At 38.2% G+C, this 23,157-nt stretch overlaps 1 protein-coding gene across 3 annotated transcripts in view; it reads right to left on the reverse strand.

Moving 5' to 3' along the window:
* The window catches only part of commd10 (COMM domain containing 10), a 61,393-nt gene that overhangs the window by 25,141 nt on the left and 13,095 nt on the right, over positions 1 to 23,157 (reverse strand). The window contains exon 6 of one of the 3 annotated variants that reach the window (XM_057832887.1): positions 20,030 to 21,346. The exons of the other annotated variants lie outside the window; for them this stretch is intronic. Within the exon in view, the coding sequence (XP_057688870.1) occupies positions 21,317 to 21,346 (30 nt within the window). The 3' untranslated portion in view covers positions 20,030 to 21,316. Of the gene's footprint in view, positions 1 to 20,029; positions 21,347 to 23,157 lie in introns of those variants that run through there. 3 annotated transcript variants of the gene reach the window in all.

The following is a 23,157-nucleotide window of genomic DNA, read 5'->3' on the forward strand; positions in this document are numbered from 1 at the left end:
AGTGGAAATGCAATTCCATATTGAACTTTGACATCAAACTGAAGAATTAAGTGAGGCACCATTGCTGTGAGGCACAGTGTTGCAAGGCAAAGAAGTAAACGATATCTACTGTGACAGGTTTATGAGGCAAAATATCACTCCATGTTGGAGCCATCTAATTCGGGATATCCTAGAGTTTGAAAAGTGAGTGAACAGAACTGCCAATGGCAAGACTGAAACATGCCCTTAGACAGATTTAACTGAATTTCAAACCCACCAACAAAGATTAACCCTTAAAACCAGCTTGTGCTTGATTGTCTCCACTTTGAGGGCTTCCCCATCGCAGCTGTGACTAAAAGGATTGTGAGGATTTTTAATGTAATGGCAGAGAAAGAAAGTGTATGGTTTGGAGTGAAGCCCAACGAGCGGATGAGTTTTATTTTTAACCTCCTCATGAGCCCAACTACACCTTCCTACAGTCTTTCCCCTCCCAAGCCTATCTCTTTGTTCTGCTCTCTATGTGTCTTTTTAGCAGCATTAGAGTCTGGGTGTCTTATCGAGGCTTCCCAGGTCTAAAGCAAGGCTGCGGAGAGGGTACACTATAAACCCCACACCCTGCTATCAGCCCTCTGGCAGTCACAATGAGGCCAACATGCATATCCAAGCATACAGAATCAAACGCCAGCACATACTCCGGTTTTTAAGCCTCACGCAAAAGTCAACTTTAGAGTGGAGTCGATTTTCTATAAACTGTGCTGAACAATACTTTCTCAAAACTGTCACGAAGAATCAGGTTAATTCGTTTAGACTGGGCGCAACTTACAAGCTGGCAGTTTTTTCAAACAAAGGGCTGGGTACATTAAAATCTAACTGTATCAATGTGTATACTGACACAGTAAGAAATAAATGAAGCATAACACACATTTCCTTTTGTTTTGTTTTTTTCTTTGGCATTTGTCGCTTTAGACAAAGGATCACTGAAAAAAAATGAGATTGTGCTTATCACCATAGTGCAGTTTATAATCAACAATGTGCATTGAGTCATGTCAGGAGACAAGTATGGCCCAGACACAGAAAGGTGAGAGACACAGCAAGGGAGACAAAACATGCAAGACATGCAGGCTGTTGACAACTTAAGGCTCTGTAGGTTTGATAACCACATTGGCTGTCTTCACCAGTCTCACCAGTATTGTTTTACCTCCATCACCCAGGCAGCAAACATACACAAATAAATGATCTGGAAGAAAATATTCATCATCATTCAAATATTCAATAATCTTAGAGTAGCAGACTTCAGACTGGGGGGAGATTAGCTCAACTGTTGGTAACCCAAAAGAAATGTGTGACCTCAGCATCATTTGACTTGATAAATTCCAAGGTATTCACAAATTGATGAAGAATTTCACAAGAGAGGCTTGGTACTGATACCAGATTATCTCCACAGACTGCACTTCCCGTTGCATTTATTCAGATTCAGAACACATAGAATTCTTTTCCGTCCATTATCAAGATGCCCACATGTCATTTCTTCCATGACAAAAATTTGGGAATATGGCAAATGAAGTCCGAAGACTTTTAACTTTTGCATTTATGTCTTGCAAAGTGCTAATGAAAAGATAGCATTGAAATTACCAATGGGATCCACGGTTATACATATCAGCTGAGGTGTTTTAGACGATTTTACATGGAGCTAAAGCCTCGGAAACATGAAGGCAAACGACGCCTACATGAACAAGTGGGATCTGACGCTTCTACCACAGAACAATAAGGATTATTTCTCCACACCCACTACCATTGACGCCTTCTGTCCAATCTGACAAGCTGTCATTTTATACAATTGTACTGTGTGTACAGTTTCCAAATGGGGAAAACACATTGATTTGTGTAAGAAAATAGCAAGGATCTGAGAGTAATCTCTGCCAGTGGCCATCATTTGTACAAAACCATTTGAGTTGAATGCAAGAATGCTGAGATGAGGGACTCTCATACGCAAAATACGAAAACCACTAAACCAATACACTGCTTGTGCTGAAGCATCCATTTTATTTGGTAATCAAAAACACAGTATTTAAAATTAAAATGAATGCAACCTTCAAGGAGTCAGGACAGTGCTAAGTCACAGCTGGAGGGCAATTTAGAGGGCAGCACGTTGCACTTTTTACAACAGTACATGTGTGTATGTGAGGCGCGTCATTAGAGGAAGGTCAATGTGACTTTATCAACATGCCTTATAAATAATTTACAGCTACAGAGGAATTAGACTTTGTAATTAAATCGCTCCATGGAACTGTGAGTGTATTTGCATGTTTGTACCTGTGTGCATCACGCGCCTCTGTGTCTACAAGCGTGAGCATTTGTATAATCTCTAATTAGCACCAAGTAAAGAACTGTGGGTAATACAGTGTTGCATTATGTAGGTCTGGGGATTGTATAAGGCAACATGGTGCTCAAACTCAATGGGTTAATTTGGGTTGTGATGTGTTGAGTGGATAGGCAAAAACCAAATGTTGCGAACCGAGAAGTGAAAAATCGAACAAACGAAATAGCAAAGCACCAAGCGTGTATAGCTGAGGCTTGTGTTTGAGTACGTGACACCAACAACTGTTGGAACTCAACATCCACGTCAGAAGAAACACATTTCACACTGCCATTTCGAGTCAATGCTATAACCTCAAACAGCACGTGGCATTTGGCCCCCTCGCTAATGACATTTAGGCATCACCAAGAGGGACCTGCGTGTCACTCCAATTAGAAGAAACATGCTTTGTAGGGGAAGCTGCTTCAGACAAACCTTTACTCCACCCTGCATATTTGGTGATGAATTATTAAAAAGGGCAAAGCCTGAGCACCTTGATGAGGCTGGCACATTCTGCTGTCTAAATGGCTGAAATGACACAGCCCCAGGAAAATGTGGGGGGAGTTAAGGGCAATGCTATATCAGCAAGTTGGAGCACAGCTGATTTGATAGGTCTTTCTTAGATGTTTTCACGCAATGCCACTTGTGCAATAGAAGCTCTGATTGGTAAGGTAACCCTAATAGTTGTTATTTATTACATGTATATCTTACGGTTTCAGATATTAGCTACATAACTAAACTTGAACATTTGAACATTGTCAGAGACAAGGCCTGGGACTCTTTTTAGCATCTGTATAGTTCTGTCTCAATGAACTACATCTTTCCTGTTCCTGAAATAGGAATCGAAACGGTTTAGAGCTGTACTAAAGTTTCCTGCCCAGTGTTCCAATTTTTAAAATCAAATGGGCAATAGTTTGAAAAGCATTATTGCGGTCCATAACAACCTGTGTTGTTTTTGGCAGCCCTTTTAAATTTTGTCTTAGTTTTTTGGATGGTAGGGACATAACACGACCAACTTTTCAGCACGCTCAAATTGTCCCCACTAACTTTTAAGCCACCTTATTTGCATGATATAATGAGTTCAGTTATATGGGTAATTGGGATTGTCTTCCCATATGTTGTAAGGACAAAATAGACTCTACCATTATTAAGTGAATTATTTTCATTATGTGAATTATTTTTTAAGAGGTCTGGTGCACTCATTTGACATATTCACAGGGAAAATAGATCCGGTACCAGGCCAACCAGACATAGGAGCCAGTGGTAACATTGTGCTCAAGCTTGCACAAGTCATTCATCCTGCTGTTCTTTGATAACTGGTTCTCATCTGTAGATCTGTTTGTTGCTCTTGCAAAAAAGGGCATACCTGCACTTGGGACCGTGCAGCACAATCGCCTGCGTGGGTGCTGTTTCAGTGCAGACTCATAGATGAAGAAGAAGCGAAGAGGGACATTTGAAGAGCAAGAGGCTCTTGTGGACAATGTCTGCATAAGAGCAGTCAAATGGTTTGACAATAGAGGGGTGATTGTTGCCAGCACATTTGCCAGTGCCCTGCCTGTTATGATAAAAATCATCATTTATTTATTTATTTACATCATATGTCTTCTAGTCTGATTAAAAATGTGATGTACATCTGTGTTTAAACAAAAACAATAATTGTTTTTCAGAATTTCACAAGCAGTGAAAAATTTGCGATAAAAGTGTGTTCAGACCTGAGATCGGTATGTGCCTTTTTTGCCATTTGTTTTCCTTTATTGCCTGTTGTCGCTAATCGGCATCATACCTAAATGTATGACTATTTTATGGGCTATATTCAAATTAACACTTTCAATTTAATTTAGCATCTATTTGAAAGTAAAAACACACCCCAATTATTTTTTTTATTATTGGAAAAAAATTTAGGCATTAAGGGGTTAATGTTAACGAGCAGAAAAACACGCCATAATAGGAGGAATTTACGAAGCGCTAATGCATTAACATGACGAGTATACGGACAACATGGCGCGGGGGCGTGGCTGTGACGTCACGTGAGTAGGGTCTATATTAGAAGTTTTTTCGGTCAGCACAAGCCACTGTAGGTGATGTAAAAAGACGTCAATGTTGTGGAGGTTGGGGAAACACCACTAATTTTGCTACTAAAAGTCCGACCTGCATCAGAATTAGCATAGCATTAACCTGTGTGAATTTGCTAACTGGTAAAACTACTGTGGTCAGGCCAGCCTCCACAAGAAACAAAGAAGTCAAGCTAGCAGTTCCTCATTTGGATCAGTTTTTATTATGTGCATTACCGTAATACAACGCGGTGACTTCAGAGTGCAAGTCCCAAGAAGGGGTCCACTTTAGAGGGACACTGAATTGAATTGGCATTAAAAAAAACAATCTGTGAAATAAAATCACACATCAGAATTTCAGGAGAGTACTTTGGTTCGAGTATTGGGGTAGTCTAGGATGCCTCAGATGTAGATCGGTCCTTGGATTCTTGTGGTAGTCTTGGATTCCTCAGATGTAGATCGGTCCTTGGATATTGCTGATTTTTTTTTTTTAATGAATTTTTTTCCCAAATCACTTTTGTATTACGATACATTTCTTTGAGTCTAGGGATGTTCCAGTGTCCCCCAGAAGTGGAACCGTTCTTGGATATCTCCTCATTTTTTTAAATAAAGCGACTTGAACATATGACAGAAACTATGTCAAATTTTCGTCTCATCAGACATAAACTATTATTTGTCTTATTATGTTCTCGTCTCCAAAGCCACATTTTTAGCTCGTAATCAGGACGTCATGAAAAAAAAATTTCGTTATTGTCATTGTTGACGAAAACAATGCTGATAAGAACAAAGACTACGAATTTAAGAATCTGTTTATGACGTCAGCAGCTGGAACATCATGTACAGCAGCTCGGTAAAATAGGTTTTAACTGAAAAGTTTGCTCTTTTCAAATGCTCAGTTTTGATTGTGATTTGAAGTGTAGCAAAATGCATGCAGGGAAGGCGTGGTCTGAACCTGAAAATCTGAAGAATGATCAACACAGATTTTGAGCCTATTCGACTTTTGAATGCCAAAATAAGGTCTCAACGGTTTTGAATGATTTCACACTGGAGTGCTAAGATGCTGTAGGTCATTACGAACATCAAAATAGATTGAATTTAACCTACCTTCAAAAAACTCAAAGGACAGCTAAATGGGCATGAGTCAAAGATTTAAAACCATTAACCATATGTACAGTACACACATCAGTATATACTATATGCACATTAGCATCTCACGTCAGCCGTCTCCGAGCATTGATTGAAGCTGATTATGACAGAATAGTGGCATCAGTTCCCTCTTCTGTCAAGCTTCTGAGACCCATGACCCACCTATTCAGTGTCTTACAGATTAAAAGGCCAAATCATCAGAGAGACTTGTCATTTTGACAATCTCTCACCTTGTGGTTTAGCACTCTCATTCTATTATTCATAGCAGACAAGAAAAGTTTTTTCAAGAGATTCCAGACAAACAAAATAAAAATCAAGTTTCTTGACAATGTGACATTGGGAATATTACTGATCGAACATCATTATGTAAAGGAAATAAATATGAACCTGTAACATACAGAATATTCAACTGACATGACTTTTTGCATAGGGAATGAAGTGTACTCAACTTATGCGGTTCCCTGTGTTTATACAATATTAATAATTTTAAAAAAGCCAGCTAAGATGATCAGGCCCATCTTGTGCCTGTTGGGAAATGCACGGAAGTTGGGAGATGCAGTACAAAGTTACAACATGTATCAATTTTTGCCATCTCTTCGACAGGAGCGTCAGGTAGTGGTTAACATTTCTGTCTAAAGTGTCTATCTCAGTAATAGAGATGTCACTGCTACTCAGGAGACCAAAATATTTCTTGCTGTCTGACCAGGGCAATATTTTGCCTCAACAGCAGATTTACAGTGTCTGACAGAAACACTAAAAAACACAAAAGGTTTTCAAAACAATAGCACAAATTAACTTGAAGAGCTCCTTCCATTTCCAAAGAAAGGTGTTTCTTGTCAAGATGATGCCTGAAGAAACCAAAAGAGGAAATCATTCTTTTTCCTTCTTCCTAAGCAATCATATGAAGCAATCGCTCATTCTTTGCCTGTTGTTTTGACCAAACATGTCAACTCCCAGCTAATCTCCAACTGGCCTCCCTAACCATCAAGGCAACTGCACCTGCTAGAGGGAAACATTGATTGTGGCTTTGAAAGTCAGAGCTTTGATGCAGCAACACTCTCCTCCTCCAATGTCTACCTTAAAACTCCATCTTTACCAGGAATCCCTGACAGAAACTCACCTTAAAATAAACAATCAGCACCCACGCGTTGACCTTGCGTTAACGCATATACTTTATTTTCCAGGCTTTGTGTTCCTGTTGTGCTGCCCATCAAATATTTACAAGACATGACTTTTGGTCTTTTCACTCTTTGTTTCCATAGTGAGTGTTAAAAATGGTTCCTACTTGTTTTATGGTATATTGGCGGAACCTCTATAGTTATACACAATATGTTCAAGCACAGTGTTCCACCTCTGATTTCAAACAAATGTTCCTTTAGCAATAAAAAATACAATAAGGCCCACCTTTTGCCATTTACAGGGAAAGGTAACAAGCTTTGCCGCAAAATTCCATAAACAATTGACACCCACATTCTTTTTTTTTTTATTGCCTATAGATGACAAAATAGCAACTAAGCAAACTTGAAAGGATCATAAAAGAAAATACACACTATTCTATTTGGATTATGTACTTACGGTAGTATGCAGCAAGAAAAATAATAGTCAGGAAAACATCAAATTTTTGTATGTAGCATGGAGACAACAATGCGCCCAAGTTACATTACATACTGTAAATGACAGCATATACTAGATCAATTAGTCAAAATATAACTAATTTCACATTGGCTCATCAATAGTAACCTACTCACCTAGAGACAATTTAGGGTGTGTTCAGACATTCAATTCCAGAGCCCTAACACTACTTTGAGAGTGCGAGTGTTCCAAGACTGTTTGGAGTGTGCTCCCTTTAAATTAATTTACAAACGAACCCTATAGGCACCCTGCTTGCTGTGGCTGATCTATCTCCTTGGTCATAGTTCACTCTCAATATGTGGCACTCTAAATAACTAAACAGCACATTCCAATAAAACCGAGTTCCCAAACAACAGAACACACGTGGGGTGCAAATGCACACTTAAAACGCAACATAAGTAATAAGATCAGAAATACATGTTGAGTGGCACCGCTTTGAATTTAAGTCTCCTTCACGGTTCCAATAAATATACTTGTCTTATGATTCTTTCATTACTTGTAATCGAAGCTGTTTTTTAGATATCAAAACAAGCCATAAAAAAATAGCAACTAATAAATCGACTTAATCCTGCCATCTGACTTCGTGAGATACTTCTTGGGCTGCATACGCAAAATGGCGGTCGTCCTTTTGATTAAGTAAAACAAAAAAGGAAAAATCAAAACACAAAAAAATATTTCAGGTTTTTTGTGAGTCTTCAGAGGTGTGCATTTGCTCGAAAATGTTAGTCCATTATGTATCCTGAATGGCATTGAAATTGAAAAGCGTTAGCTCTCTTTTGTCATTAAAGACAGCCATTGACAAACCACAAAAGTCTATAATCTAAAAATTCAATTTGGAGTATAATATACTCTATTAAAATCTGTTACTTCATACATTTATAATAAGATTTTTTTTCAGAACAGGACAGCCACCTGGTTTCCTTTCTCTCACTTTGCTATGTTGACAATGATTGAGGTGATAAGGACCATGTCTATTATTAGCACTGTAATAGAAGGCTGTGACTGTGGGGATGTGACAATGGAGATGATAACAAAATGCTTATTCATCTGTTCCTTTATCATTATGGAATCAGTCGCCGTGCAGGGGCCGGTCGAGGCCCCAGCTAATAGGCTTGGAATATTACTTCTGCCACAGAGCGCAGAACTCGCCATTACTCAATTTGTACAGACATTAAAAGGAACATCATCACATTTAAGAAAGTACCTACGGTGTCACTTCTCTACCCAGTAAGAGAGGTGCTCCAAGATTGAGCCTATCAACTGGAAGCTGCTGAGTTGTAAGCTCTCCTATCACAGTTTGGGCAGGTCGAAAGCAAAACATATGACGTGTACTATCAGAAAATAGAGCTGGGCGGTTTTCCTGTCTGTCTTATTATCATCACCTCTGAACTATTCCTTTGAACAGGCTCCAAATTTCACACCTGGGAACATTATGGGCAAGAGGCGCAACAAAAAGGCCTCTTTAGGCTGTCAATTTAAAGCATATGGTGTTGTTTTTAACGGCAGTAGCACAGTTGACACATCAAAAATCCGAAAAAGAAAGTGACAGTAGTGAGAAAGAATGAAGTAATATAAGTACTTTGTTATTGTACTTCATTTGTACTCGTAAAACAAATAATTGGACTTTCTACTCCTTACTTTGTTAAAACAGGTTATTTATTTCAATCACCAGAGTAAACACGATGTAAAAAAAAAACTAGGGTTGTCAAACGATTAAAATTTTTAATCGAGTTAATTACAGCTTAAAAATTAATTAATCGTAATTAATCGCAATTAATCACAATTCAAACCATCTATTAAATATGGCATATTTTTCTGTAAATTATTGTTGGAATGGAAAGATAAGACACAAGATGGATATATACATTCAACATACGGTACATAAGGACTGTATTTGTTTATTATAACAATAAATCAACAAGATGGCATTAACATTATTAACATTCTGTTAAAGCGATCCATGGTTAGAAAGACTTGTAGTTCTTAAAAGAAAAATGTTAGTACAAGTTATAGAAATTTTATATTAAAATCCCTCTTAATGTTTTCGTTTTAATAAAATTTGTAAAATTTTCAATCAAAAAATAAACTAGTAGCCCGCCATTGTTGATGTCAATAATTATTTACACAATGCTCATGGGTGCTGAAGCCTATAAAATCAGTCGCACCCAAGCACCAGCAGAGGGCGGCAAAACTCCATAAAACACAACAAGTGAGCGTTTCACTGTACTGTCATTTAAATCTGTCTGAGCGGGGCATCTGCGTTAATTGCGTCAAATATTTTAACGTGTTTAATTTAAAAAATTAATTGACGCCCGTTAACGCGATAATTTTGACAGCCCTAAAAAAAAAAAAAACACGCGGTTGAGATCTGGATTGATTGAGATCTTGTTTTGAAAGTGAAGCCCAAACACTATGCAAATTAATAATACATTTTTAATTGTATTTAATTTCACATTTGTACTCATGTACAGAATATTTCACAGCCTGAATATGAATCAGTACCAGATTTTTCAACCTATGGAAGAGTAAACATTTTTACTTGTAATGTGACCAAATTATTATGCAATGTTTGAATGTTTCGTCTTATTGTGATACAAATCAACATGGATGCTGATGGAGGTGCATTTGGTTTTGGGGCCACGGAAGAATTTCAGATTCATCACTGATTGAAAAACTCGGAGCTACGTTTAAAAGGATAAAACATACAATGAGAGGTTACCTGTTAATCATCTCATTGTCGAGGACAAATTACGACTCTTGTTTAAGTGTGCACTGTTATGACAAGCATGCAATTTTCAGTTCGGCTGTCATATTGAGCAACTATTACTTTCTATAATTAATTCCGTCGACTTTAAATAAAGAGCACAGTGTTCAGCTCACATTCAACACACTACATGGGAACTGACACGGTAACCAAAGCTTCAGACAAAGCACAGTCGCAGCGTGAGCTACTAAGAGTTATTTCATACTTTGATGGTGCAAATGAGAAAAGAGACTGACAGGCAGGCTGACAGCTACATAAGGAACAAGCAAGATTCCCTTTTCTGTCTTGGTGGGTTTTCTTTGACCTACATTATCAGTGAACAGATGGGCTGACGTAAACAAGCTTGAAAAGAACTGCGTATTTACCTGTTGCCTGTTGACTTTTGTCTTCGTAGAACATCCACACGAGCAAACTAGATTATCTGTCATGTGCATTGTATCTGTAATGATAATGTGTTGCTTCGCGGAAACACGTGGGGATACTTGATTCCAGCGGTGTCATCCTGCCTTCACATCAAGACGTTATGATGGTTTCACAAAGCCTGTTGCATTGTCAAAAGGCTTCTTGAGGCCCTAGTTACAACATTGCTTCTACTAATTAATGTGCCCCCATTAAAACATAATTTATTTTTAATGGAAAATGACATATCTGACACAAACAAAAATCGGTATAGTCTTTATCCTTCAGTGCAATGTGTGCAGCAACTGTCAAACAGACAAGGAGGTTCAAGTAAATTCTACTGCTTTTGTTTATCCAGTTAAATCATTAAGATGTAAACCAGATAAATAAACAATGCTTTATGTTGCTGTGAAGTAGTTTTGGGAGCAGTGTTTGGAGTAGGGTATTACTTTGTAACGCGCAACAGAAATAAAATTACTTTTCCCAGTAATGAGTAGTGTCAGATATTACTCCTCTGAGAATAGTAATAATAACCGAACTTTGGAATGGAGTTTGGATGGGTTTACAAGACTTTCTAATCCTGCTAATGAAAAAGAACCCAAGCCACAAAAAAAACTAGTTACAATGGATGGAGATGCAACCATTATTTTGAACATGTAAAACGAAAAGGGAACCACTGACGGTGAAGTGCATACTTAGTACTAGTGAGATGCTCTCCTTCACTTTCAATACAGCCTGCAACTTGAAAAAGCACTTAGAGTGCCAACATGCTCTAGTAAAGCTTACAGTGAAAAAAGCCACTCATAGATATCACATACAAGTGTTGGAGAAAATAATGGAAACAACTTTTAAAAAATCAACAAAAACTAATTTAATATGGTGTAAGTCCGCCTTCAGCGGCAATTACAGCCTCAATTCTCCGAAGTATTGATTCATACAACTTGTTGTTTCCAAAGGAATTTTAAGCCAATCTTCAGTTAGAATACCCTCTAACTCTTTTAGGGACGATAACGGTGGAAATCGACGTCTTAACTGAATCTCTAAAACTGACCATAAATGCTCAATGATGTTGAGATCTTGGGATTGTGCCGGCCATATGAGATGCTCAACTTCATTAGAATGTTCCTCATGCTATTCTTTAACAATTATGTTGAATGATTATGATGCCAAAATGCTAGGGGTTTCCATTATTTTGTCCAACCCCTGTATATAAGGCTAGTTGTCCAAGGGGGAGTAAATGATGGCCTTCTTTGCATCGGTGGGCTTCTACAGAAGGCTCTATTATTGCGGACGTAAGGTGAGTGATTTTCTTCACTTGAATACTCTTAATTTGCTGAATTCATATGCGACATGGGAGTTTAATGTATTCCTATTGTGATTGTTCATATTGTTTTGTAGATTAGGTGAAAGACAGAAGAACAGAAGACCAAAAAAATATATATTTTTTTTAAATTAAAAAAAACATCATTGAATACAAATGCGACTTATTATACGTAGTGTTACTATCGCAATCTGACTGTATTTATCAGAGGCCACCATGTGGGATCAAATGAGATTTAAAAAATTTAGTAATATACCTAGTAATATAAATAATTAGTTTTTTTCATTAAGTAATGTAACGTAAGGCATTAAAATTTCTGAGTGTAATATGTAATGTGTAATATTTTGCTTTTGTGAGTAACAATATTAGTAGCTAGATGGCTAAATGTTATCGCTTGATGTTTGATTCAAATTGATTTGTTTTCAGAGAGTTTTTCCTTGCGTTGATTGAAAACACATACGTCGACTGAAGTACCTCTTCAGTCAGATAATCAGAATCACAAAGGCATTATAACGTGCCGCAAGAGCACCTTACAGCATTTTTATCTTTTAAAAAATTTTGTTATTGTAAATACTGCATATTAATGACAGGACATTTAAATTTCACTACTTATATGACAAAAACATGTATTTCTCATTCATCCTTTTCTATTACTGTAATCATCCAAACCAAGTGTGCAAAAAAGGCAAGAGAAAGCATTACAGGGTGTCTATGTGTACAAATGAGGGAGAAATTACTCAAATGGGCAATTAACTTTTAAGTTTCACCCTACCAATTACAGCCAACGCAAGATAGTGAACTATAACATAAGTTACATATATTGTGGAATTTCAAATGCATTTCTTTCACAGTGCAGACATTGATGACAAGTGGAGCGTGCTTGCAAAATGTCTACAAATAGACTGCTAGTTTCCCCATTGTTGTTTCACATCTCCAACACCTCCTGAAGGACGGGTGACAAAAGACAATAAGAACAAATAACATGACGCAGCTTTTAATTGGAACAACAAAAATTGTGTGACTCCTAGTTTGAAGCCCTTTTCAAAATAATTGACAACTCAAAAGCTGATTCTTGCAATGCCTGGCAATGTTATGTCTTGTTAAATGGGGCTGTCAAATGCCAGTCTACGGAGCGACAGCTTATATATTGAAAAAATTGCAATTTGGGTTACCCATAAAACAGATACCGATATATTCTTCGTCACATTTTCAACCAGCAGTGCAACTAGTCTTTGTACAGTTTGGCAAATATTGAGTTTCCGCTCTGCAGAGTCCGTCGGAATGGTTGGTTCTGCTATGGGTAAATGTCTCACATCCACTCAAGTGAAGATAAGAAAAGAAAGATGGTAAATAAAGTACTTTGAGCTGAGCAAGGCCCAACCTCTTGTCTTTCAAAATTAAGTCCTGGAAGTTTTATAAAAAGCCTGCAGTGTCGGACATTGGCTCATCTAGTTTCAGTAATGAGCAGTTTACATTCAAACTCCATTGTAAACTGCCCGATTTCACGACCAAAGTAAACCTATTTAAAGTCTGGTACAAACTTCGAATTTGGACTGTATCACGAAATAAATGCTTCATAAAAACTGTGCGGGGATGATTTTTTTTCTACCACAATCATTAAGTCATCTCTAAAATAAAATGAATGAAGGGGCGGGGGGCCATTTACATTTCTGAAATCTCTTAGAATCGGCATGTTTGGGTTCCCACCCACAGACTGACGTAAAGAACACGTACCATCCAGATACTCCAAATATAGGCTTCACAAATGCTGAGACCGATATATGGTTGCTGTCATGGCAGTGCCAAGACCAGTTAGGGAGCAGGTGAAAGTTATGGGTGACGTTATTAGCGGTATGTGCAGTTATGATTAGAGTTGTCCGACATTATCGGGTAGCCGATGAGAGCATTTTAAAATGATATCGGATAATATGGTCATCGGTTTTTCATTATCTGTTTTGGGCCAATATGCATAAGCTGGCAATTTTTGGCCGATATTGCCACAATAATAACTGTCACCTTAACTTATAAAGACTGGCGAACGCAGATCGGAGGAGGACCGTCGAGATCGTAGACATTCTACGGCTGTATTGTTGAGCCAGTCGAGCCCATATTTTTCTATCTTTTCCATTTTCATTTGAATGGTACGCCTCACCTTTTTCCTTTTTTCACCACCTTCACCAACATTCTTGGAACCCATGTCGAGTTCTCTCACTAGAAAATCCGCTGTGCGCCCGTCTTGCGGGACAACAAAGAAACTGCAGCGCTGTAATAAATTATTGTATTTTGAGCATGTCGTCGGATGTAGAAACAAAAGGCGAGTCAAATTTTACGCTGCATATCGAAAAGATCGTGTGTTGAAGCGATCGTATGGCGAGGGACCACTGTACTTAGCTCCAACCTCTACAAATGGACTGAAGCATATCATTGCAACAGGCAACAAAGGTGCTGAACAATTGGACATTTCAGGTGGGATATTTTGCTTCTTTACTGAATGGACCTGCCAAAAAATCTACTAAAACAACCACCACACTTAACAAACTTTACAAATTTAAATCTGATTCCAATGTATTGTGTGCCACAATTTTAGCACTATTGAGATTCCATTTCTCATACCTAGCAACAGAGGAAACAGACAAGATTTGCCAAAACTTTGTGGCAGTTACTAAAAACTCTGTTGACCTTTTGAATCTGTTTTCTACAATGTGACTAAGAGGCAGTCTGAAAAAGCTATGTCAAGCATTAATCTTGGTAATGTGAGTTGGGTGGTTTAAAAGAAAGCAAAAGCTCGCCCACAAGCACTGTCCGAGCCCTAACTAGCCATTGGTGTGCCAGGTTCTCACATAAGTGGCACTCAAGGCCTTTAGGCTTGAAGCGGTAAGCATTTTAAATATATTTGCTTGGCACATGGTTGGAGTGGGATGGGCTGGGGGGTGTCATGGGCAACTGAGATGCGAGAGCATGCAAAGACATTGTGGCTGCACTACACGAGTAACGGCTGCTATTCACAGCGAAGGCCCATTTTTCCTCCTCACTATGTAGACGAGTTCGAACATCGCCAAGGCAGCCAGCCTATGCCCCTAAGGTATGTAGACACTGGCGCTCCCATACACAAGAAAGGAGTGGGAAGAATTTAAGGAGGAGGAGGAGCACGGCAGCATTTCGTCATGATAACTTCTTTCCCATTTTGTCTTTAGAGCTGTCCTTGAGATTCAAGCACTATCATCTTCAATACTTGATTGAAAATAAAGATGATGATTTTCGTTTTTAAATTAGGCAACATACCCTTTTTATTACAATTTTGGGTATGATTCTATTCAGAAAGTACTTTATGTGTTTAGAATAGTACTTGGTACCATCTTCTATGATTTTTGTTGTTGGTGAAGGGTACATAATTTAGAACAAATCCAAGAGGTCATGACCAGGGCATAGCCAAGCTGTAGAACCCCTTGGGATGTGGAGGCAAATTAAATGCAGACAATAGACAAATCAAATCTCTGCTTACTGTGTGGGTTTTTTTTGGGGGTGCTCCAGTTTCCCCCACATCACCTACGTATGTTGTTTCTTTTTTTTCCCCCTCAAACAGAAGATTCAGTATATATTCCAATTGTGTAAATGGGTTTGGGGAATGGCTGTTTTTGTTTCTTTACTCTTTGCACTACAGTAAGTCAGCTGGGATAATATTTTGCTTATTTATACTACCCTCATGAGGACTAGCAGTAAAAATAAGGATGGATGCCATTTTCAGGGATTTCACATTCAGGACCACCATAGTTAGAATTCAGAAAATGTGTTAAAACAAATTTTTGAATCTGGGTATGCAGCATATTGTGACGTAATATCCAAACAAGTACCATCAAAGGGTTTACAAGGGGTTCAAGAAGCCATTGGTTGCAATTGTGCTGATTCACAAAGAGAAGTCTCGTCTCATCCAAAATTGCACTCCACTTTTTATGACCATGGGTTCAAGAGGAGGGAAAGTCCCTTAGTTCAATTCTTCTATCAGGTCCCAACAGTACATAATGGAAAAACTGATTTGATCAATATGTTGAGTCGAGTCTTTCAAGGAGGAATGCTCCCAATCTAGTAAAGATAAAGACAAATTGAAACTAATGGTTGTGATTTTACATGTTTGCATAATCATTACTAATATTATTAGCATTCTAGCTATTATATTTACTGTTATTACGTGCCGGTAGAGACAGGGGTTAAAACAAAAAAATTTAAATTCTTGTGACGTAATGTGTCTATAAGACTTTCAGTCTGATGAACAGAATGAAAGAACAGATTTGATTCGTGATTTGGCTACATGCTTCTGCAATCAGAGCACCTTGTTTCAGCTGAAACAGATTTCTCACCCCTGCATAGTTCAGCCAAGAGCTGCCTTTCTAAAATAAACTCCAATGAATAGAGAAAGAGAGCAGGAGAGAGAGCGAGAGACACACGAACGCACACAGAGAAAAAAATGGAGTCTTAAGCACTCTCTTATCATCGCTACTGGCTACGGCAAAATGACACCACCTTTTTAGGGGATTAATGATTACTTGACAAAGCGGGTGGAGACAATGCAGGCTGAAAATTTAAGAGAGATGTTAAATCAATTAGATTTAAATGGAGCTGGATTTTGGGGTTGTTGGCATTCCTTCATAGGTGTCAAGTGTGGTGTGGTGGATGTACTAAACAACATCCAAACATCCCCAAATCCCAAAGGCGCCTTTGGGGAGGCCAAGGAATCTGCAAAGGGAACTGGATGGAGAAAATGGACGAGGTGGCTAGAGGGGCCTGAATGGAAGGGGACAGATATACAGGGTATATAACAGGGAGAGAGAATCAATTGGGTGCCCTCTCTCCCAAGCAAAGTGAAGCCATGACATCATTGCATGGCAAAGAGGGAGAATTTGGGTGACAAGGAGCACGGCGAGAGGCAGTCCACAGTCACCCATTCTACTCTCGGGGCCCATCCGCTGAAGAGGATAAGAGCCCAACAATGAGCTCCCGATGAATGGGATCTCAAATCCCACAGGAGAAAAAAACAAATCACCAGTGGGAAACGGTGAGGGAGAGATGGAGAAAGAGACAGAGAGGGGAGAGACCCCTGGAAAAAAAAAGACGGGCACACAAAGCAACAAAGGATCTTGGGACATGTAGAGCAAGGCAAGTAGAAGTTAAAACAAAGCAGCCTTTGTCGCTCCTGGCTGGTGGGCGGCATGGTGCAAAGGATTTTGAGAGTGGTAGCATTTATATACCAGCTCTCCGATATATTGATCGAGCTGTGTAATCCCACGAATGGGAACGTAAAGCTTTAATCTCCTCGGGAAGCCTTGTTTATTGGGACTGCATGACAACTGTGTGTAGGAGGCAAAGCTTGTGTTTGCGTGTGCTTTGAGTTGAGTTACGTTCAAAACGCAATCGGCCGCCCTAACAAGAGAAACTGTGACGCAGTCCGAGATGCTCGGAGAGGCAGTGATGACATTACCCCTTCAGAGAAGTCGAAACAGATTGTTTAATTGCACCCCTCATGACAAAGCGACTTATAAAACTATCTTGAGATGTGTGTATGATGCAACTTTTTTTGTGTAATCACAAACAAAAAGCATCCATTCCTGATTGCACTAAGACAGAAGAGAAAGAACTCATTTGAATCACAATGAGAAAACAAGTCTTTCATGTCGAATGCTTCTTTGATAAGGAAAAAAAGACAGAAAAAAACGAGAAGGTTTTCTTAGACTCAAATTAGTGGGCTTATATTTCAGACATCAGCTGGGGACAACTTGACACAAAACTCTGAAACATGAAGAAAAAAAAGGAAGGATTAAAGTAGAATGCTCAGTCATAAATGAGTTGGAAACAAGAACAGAAGCCTTATGACATTTATTTTGAGGCTTGAATAAAAGACGTTGAAGGGTAGAATAATTTGAATGTGAACAAGTCAAAGAAGATCACTCAGTTCAAGTTACAAAATAGACAATCAATTCAAAAGTGCTGAATGCACTTTGTATGAATGAGCGTAATTAGCCGTAGAGCTGTTATTACACTTGCGCTAATTTCAAGGACAAGAATCATCAAGAGTGGACTTTTTCAGCATCTGATATTTTCATGAACAAGAAAATTCACATTGAGAAAGAAAATACATGTGAAAAAAATATTTTTGCTATTGCGTCACCTCCATAATGGCCGAATTTGTATGAAGTGTTTTTTCAGTTTCTGTTTTAGTGTTGAGCAGTTAGTTATTTTGCATACAGCAGCACTGTTACCTAAGTAATGAATGCCGACGTATGGATGTATTGGTAATCTGTAGTCAGTATTAGCAGCTGAATTTGAAAAAAACACTGCAACATTACGATACCTGTACTTAAAGTTAAGCATAGATGAGAAAACTTTGTTACGTTGTAAATTATGCTCTATAAAATGGATAAGTTTGGTATCATACTGTCAGGTTTCTCGAGCACCATTACCAGCTACGCACTACACTACAAATCGACATGTCAAGTAAAGAGACCTAAAAAATGGTATCATAAACAGTATTATTTCAGTCTCATCATTTTTTTAAAACTTGTAGCATCAAGAAGCAGTCTTATAATTAATTTTTACCCACTTTACCTTATCGTGAACGTACAAAGGTGGGAATCTAGAGTCCTATACTTATGCTGCCTTAATGTGGTGTCGTAATTATGCTAAATACAACTTGTCGGGTCAAAAATTGCATGTGAACGCCCCTTCAAATCGTTTTTTTCTACTGGGAAAATGAAATTTCATAATGATACCAGAGTTCCCGAGATGGGACGACCTTTCACTTTTTAAAATGGTGAAGTTGTAGAATAAAACGTTGTGAGTGGTATGAGACTATAAAACTTTAAAGAAGATTTATTGTCAATTTACACCTTTTTTGACGCAGGCATAATAACCTAGCGGATACGTTGAGAAAAGTGTTTGAGATCATTTTTAGTTTAACATTGCGAAAGAGACAAGGGTAAGCACATGTTTGGCAATCTGAGTAAAACACTCAAGTAAATGTACTTGTTCACAGTATATGCCAATGAAAGCATGACGAAAAATAAGCACATGAACAGGATGCACTTGTAATTACCAACTAGCAATGGTAAAGATCCTCTTTCCTAGAGTACATAAAGACTAAGGCACCTTTTACAGTGTACCCTCTAGTTTTTACATACATAAGTAACTGACATGCTTTGTATCAGAGGTTATATTTAAAGATGCACGATAATATCGGTTACCAATTATTGTCGGCCGATAATGGCAACTATGACTAGAGATGTCCAGATCCGATATTTGGATCGGATCGGACGCCGATATGGGCAAAAAAACGCGCATCGGTATCGGATCGGCCGACACAGAAAAATTCCGATCCAGACTTCCGATCCAGTTTTTTTTAAAGATCCGGTCCGGGCTTTCCAGCGCACCGATTTATATAATCCATACCAGTTTTTGCTTAGGTTTCCCTAAAATCCGGTCAGCATTTTACGGCACACCTTCAACACGCTACATTACCGTCTCCCAATTTACCGAGAGACTTTATCGGTAAAAATTTCAGCTGTGTGGGATCATTTCACCTTAAAGGACGACAAAGACGAAGAGGCAGAGCGCAACATATGCCACAATAAAGTCAAGCGTGGTGGTAAAGCTGTAAGAAGTTTTAATTCAACCAACCTAATCAAGCATTTAGCGAAATACCACCACAAACAATATGAGGAGTTTGTTAAGAAAACCGAAGACAAAAAGAAAGGTCCTACACAACTAACACTGGCAGAAACTTTTGCTATGCGTGACAAACTGGTACTCAACAGTCCCAAAGCCCAGGGAATTACAAGAGTCGAAGAATTCATTCTGGATGACGAGCCATTATCTTTCATGAGTAAAGACGCACCATCCAAAATTTAGAACCACGGTACAACATGCCCAGCCGTCATTACATCCTTGAGCGATTTGGCCGTGGAAGATTCAAGAACGATTCACAAACATCCAAATTCCGATTATTGAAATATGTCGAGTAAAGCGGAACTAATACACAGCGCGGTCTTCGGGACGCAATGAGAAACGGAGCGCATTGCGTCCCGAGAGTAAACATCATGCTTGTCGTAGACCAGGGTAATGCCAATGCTCAACTCACGGCTTTAGCTCAACTAATGCCGCTGGATAAAAAAACACAAGAATACCTGACTGCTACTGACAGCCGCTACAAACTACGTCAACATCGTTTAACTGTAGATAATAGATATCATATGTATATAGAACTAGATGCAAAATGACAGACTCGACGGGGTTAGCAACATTGAAGTATGGAAAACTACATGCGTTAGTAAACGGCCGCCATCTTAAAGCATCCAAGCGAACCTAATTAACTTTTTATCTAAAATACTCCTAAATCGGCAAAATCTTGATTTGAATCTATCTTCAAAACAGTTTTAAAACTTTCACATGTCGAAAGTAGACAGAAGGGAAATTATGGAATAACGGGAGCAATTTTAACAACTTTAACAGTTGATTCGCAAAATTAAATGAATTGAATGTAGTTTAAAGCTGCTGATACAGAATGGGGACTTGAGTATTTTATTTACTGTTTTAAAATGTTAACTTGATACTGAAATAGTCGTTTATTTAAACCTGAGAGGCTTTTTATACAATTATTGTAACTAATGTACGAAACATTAAAAGCATCTAATAGCTTGGGGGGGTTTGTGGGATTTTCCACTGAGGTTGTTTGTGTGTTTTGCTTTTTTAAGACAGTTTACAATATTATTTGCACGTTTTACTGACTGACTATGCCATTTCTGTTTGTTATTTATAATGTTTTGTGTTTGTCACTGAATACACAGGTCAGTTTCTTGTTACCAACTGTTGTGTGTTATTCAAACTCACCTAATTCAGCTGGCTAGTTGTTATCAAGATTACTAAAACTCTTTCCAACATGAGTCTGACAACTAAGTAAGGAGGCTAAATAACTTTAAACTTTAACAACACGTGTTAGATGAGTCCCAGAAGCGGCTCAACGCGACACACGAGAAAGGAACGGCAGAGTTTATTATTTGACGCGAGACGCGGCCCTCCTGCGTCAATACTTCTAGCTAGGATCGGGCAGACCGGAAGTCACTTGTGTAAAAATAAGATGGATCCCGTCGATTTTCAAACTAATATGCAATCATAACCCACTTTTTGAGTCCATCAGATCTCTTGAGTGGTAGATCGGCACAGTTGACTTGTCTTTGTTGAGTTACTGCTGTCTTCTCTGCAATTATAATAACCAACACGGCCCCGTGTTCAATACAAAACCCTCCTACCACAACAAAACAAGTAGGAACTAATATTCACATAGGAACTAAAGTTATACAACATAAAATATACAATATAAATGAATACTACATAACATTTGTAAAATATAAACACATAATAGAATAAATAATAGCCCATTTAAATAAAATAAATTGAAATAAGCTAAAACACCTGTAATAATACACATATCCTGCTTACACAAATAAATTTATTAATTCCTGTTTGGCGCTTTAACTTGAGAAAATCCACCAATAAAGCTTTTGAAAACCGTTCATAAGAAAAAAAAATGATTCATTGAGGCATTTTATTTGTAAAATACATGTTAAAATCTTTGTCATTGGGATTGCTTTTCTCTTTAGCACAGGACTTTTTTCTTCTTTCTTTCAGGAACAAAGCTGACCAATACGAGGGGTCTGAAAGGCAAATTGTTGTTGGATTATCTTAAAATACCCGCTACTTTTTGAGCAGAATTCTAGCTTTGTATAGGCTAATGTTCCAATTGTTGAAAGTACAAAAGTGTGTAATAAACAACTAGCACATTTATATTTTGCATTTTGTTTTCTTACTGTACCGAAAATGAACCGGACCGTGACCTCAAAACCGAGGTACATACCGAACCGAGATTTTTGTGTACTGTTACACCCCTAAAATATACACTCAGTCAGAAGCACCTCCGACAAAGAAAAAAAATTACGCTCGCTTCACTAATCAAAACGAACTTGGGTGGACACACTAATAAAATAGTAGAGAAGTTTCAGGGACGCAGTCAGCAATATTTTGACGCAGCCGGATTTGGCAAATTCCAAGCCTTATACTGACAAACTCTGACTAGGTAATTGACCCAAAAAAGCCTCGGTCTGAATCAGGTATCTTGACAGATGGACAAGACTTAAAACGCCAAGTCTTTGCCACCTATTTTGGCCAGAGTGTCATCAAAGAATAATGATAATTTTGAGGTTTACCATTAAAACTGGTACATGTGGACCCGTTCTCACTACTAAGAGCTTTTAGTTATTTTTTTGCTTAACGATGTGCCAAAAAATGTCATTTAGGAAATCGCAGTACAGCACAAAGCATACACCTACACTGAAAAAAAACAATTGTTTTGTTTACGTGTTATGTTTTTTATCCTCTGGCTTAATCCTTGTATCACCCCACTTTTGTGTGTTTTTCCTCAGCCAAGAATGCAGGCGGTATTTAAGCACATTGAAGTGAAATAAAAATGAAAACTACACATAAATGTGAAATGCTACACAACCAGCAAAGCCAGGTAGTGGGCACGTAATGCGAGTGTTTTATCTATCCAACTTAATACCAAACACTGCATGCATCACATTGAAATTGTGGGTTTCTGTTTGAAGGCACATTGAGATACATCGTTGATGGATCTGTTTTGACAAATGGGGGAAAAAATCCCCTATAGCCATTGTTAGCATAGGTTCATATCGAAATTCACTGCAGCCTTTATTTACTATATCCCATCCGCAGGGAAATCTAAACAAATCCCACAACAAACCCCCACAATTTTTCACTTCACTTTCTATACTCTGCCACTTCTTTAATGTGGGATCTTTTCATGCATCTCTGTGTGGTTTTCTATTCTTCCCCAACTCCAGACGACTTGAGACTATACCTGTATTTGTAAAAGCCACTTCACTGAAAATAATACAGTAATTCAAGCTTCAGTGCAACAGGTACCGACTGATGAAAGGGATGCTTTCCTGAACAGGGTTAAAGACTAACTTTTACTGAGTACACAATTGCCCTAATGTGGCATTTTTTGGGGGGTCCAAGTTAAAAATTTAGGACTGCACAATGTATATTGATTTCCACAGTAAGAACCACATTGTATTTCTTCTCACTGTGATATTAATATTTGAACCCCTCATTTGTGCATTACCATAAACAACTGGGGTTCAGTATGGCACAGATGTGTATCAGCTAGAAAAAATATTGAAGAATATCTGCAAATTTATTGAATGCACAGGTGCAAGATGAAAAATTTACTAGCACCGTGTTAAATTTTCAATCAAATAACTTTAATATATGTATATACATACATACATATATATATATACAAATAATATTTATATACGTTATATTAACACACAATACTTTTAGGACTACAAGGTGCACTTGACTATAAGCCGCCACCCACAAAATTAGTCCCGCACCGGACTATACAGGTAAACAGTCCTCACTGTACTGTGGGTAGGCGCGTGCC

This window comes from Corythoichthys intestinalis, chromosome 3, assembly GCF_030265065.1.
Source record: "Corythoichthys intestinalis isolate RoL2023-P3 chromosome 3, ASM3026506v1, whole genome shotgun sequence".
Taxonomy (NCBI): domain Eukaryota; kingdom Metazoa; phylum Chordata; class Actinopteri; order Syngnathiformes; family Syngnathidae; genus Corythoichthys; species Corythoichthys intestinalis.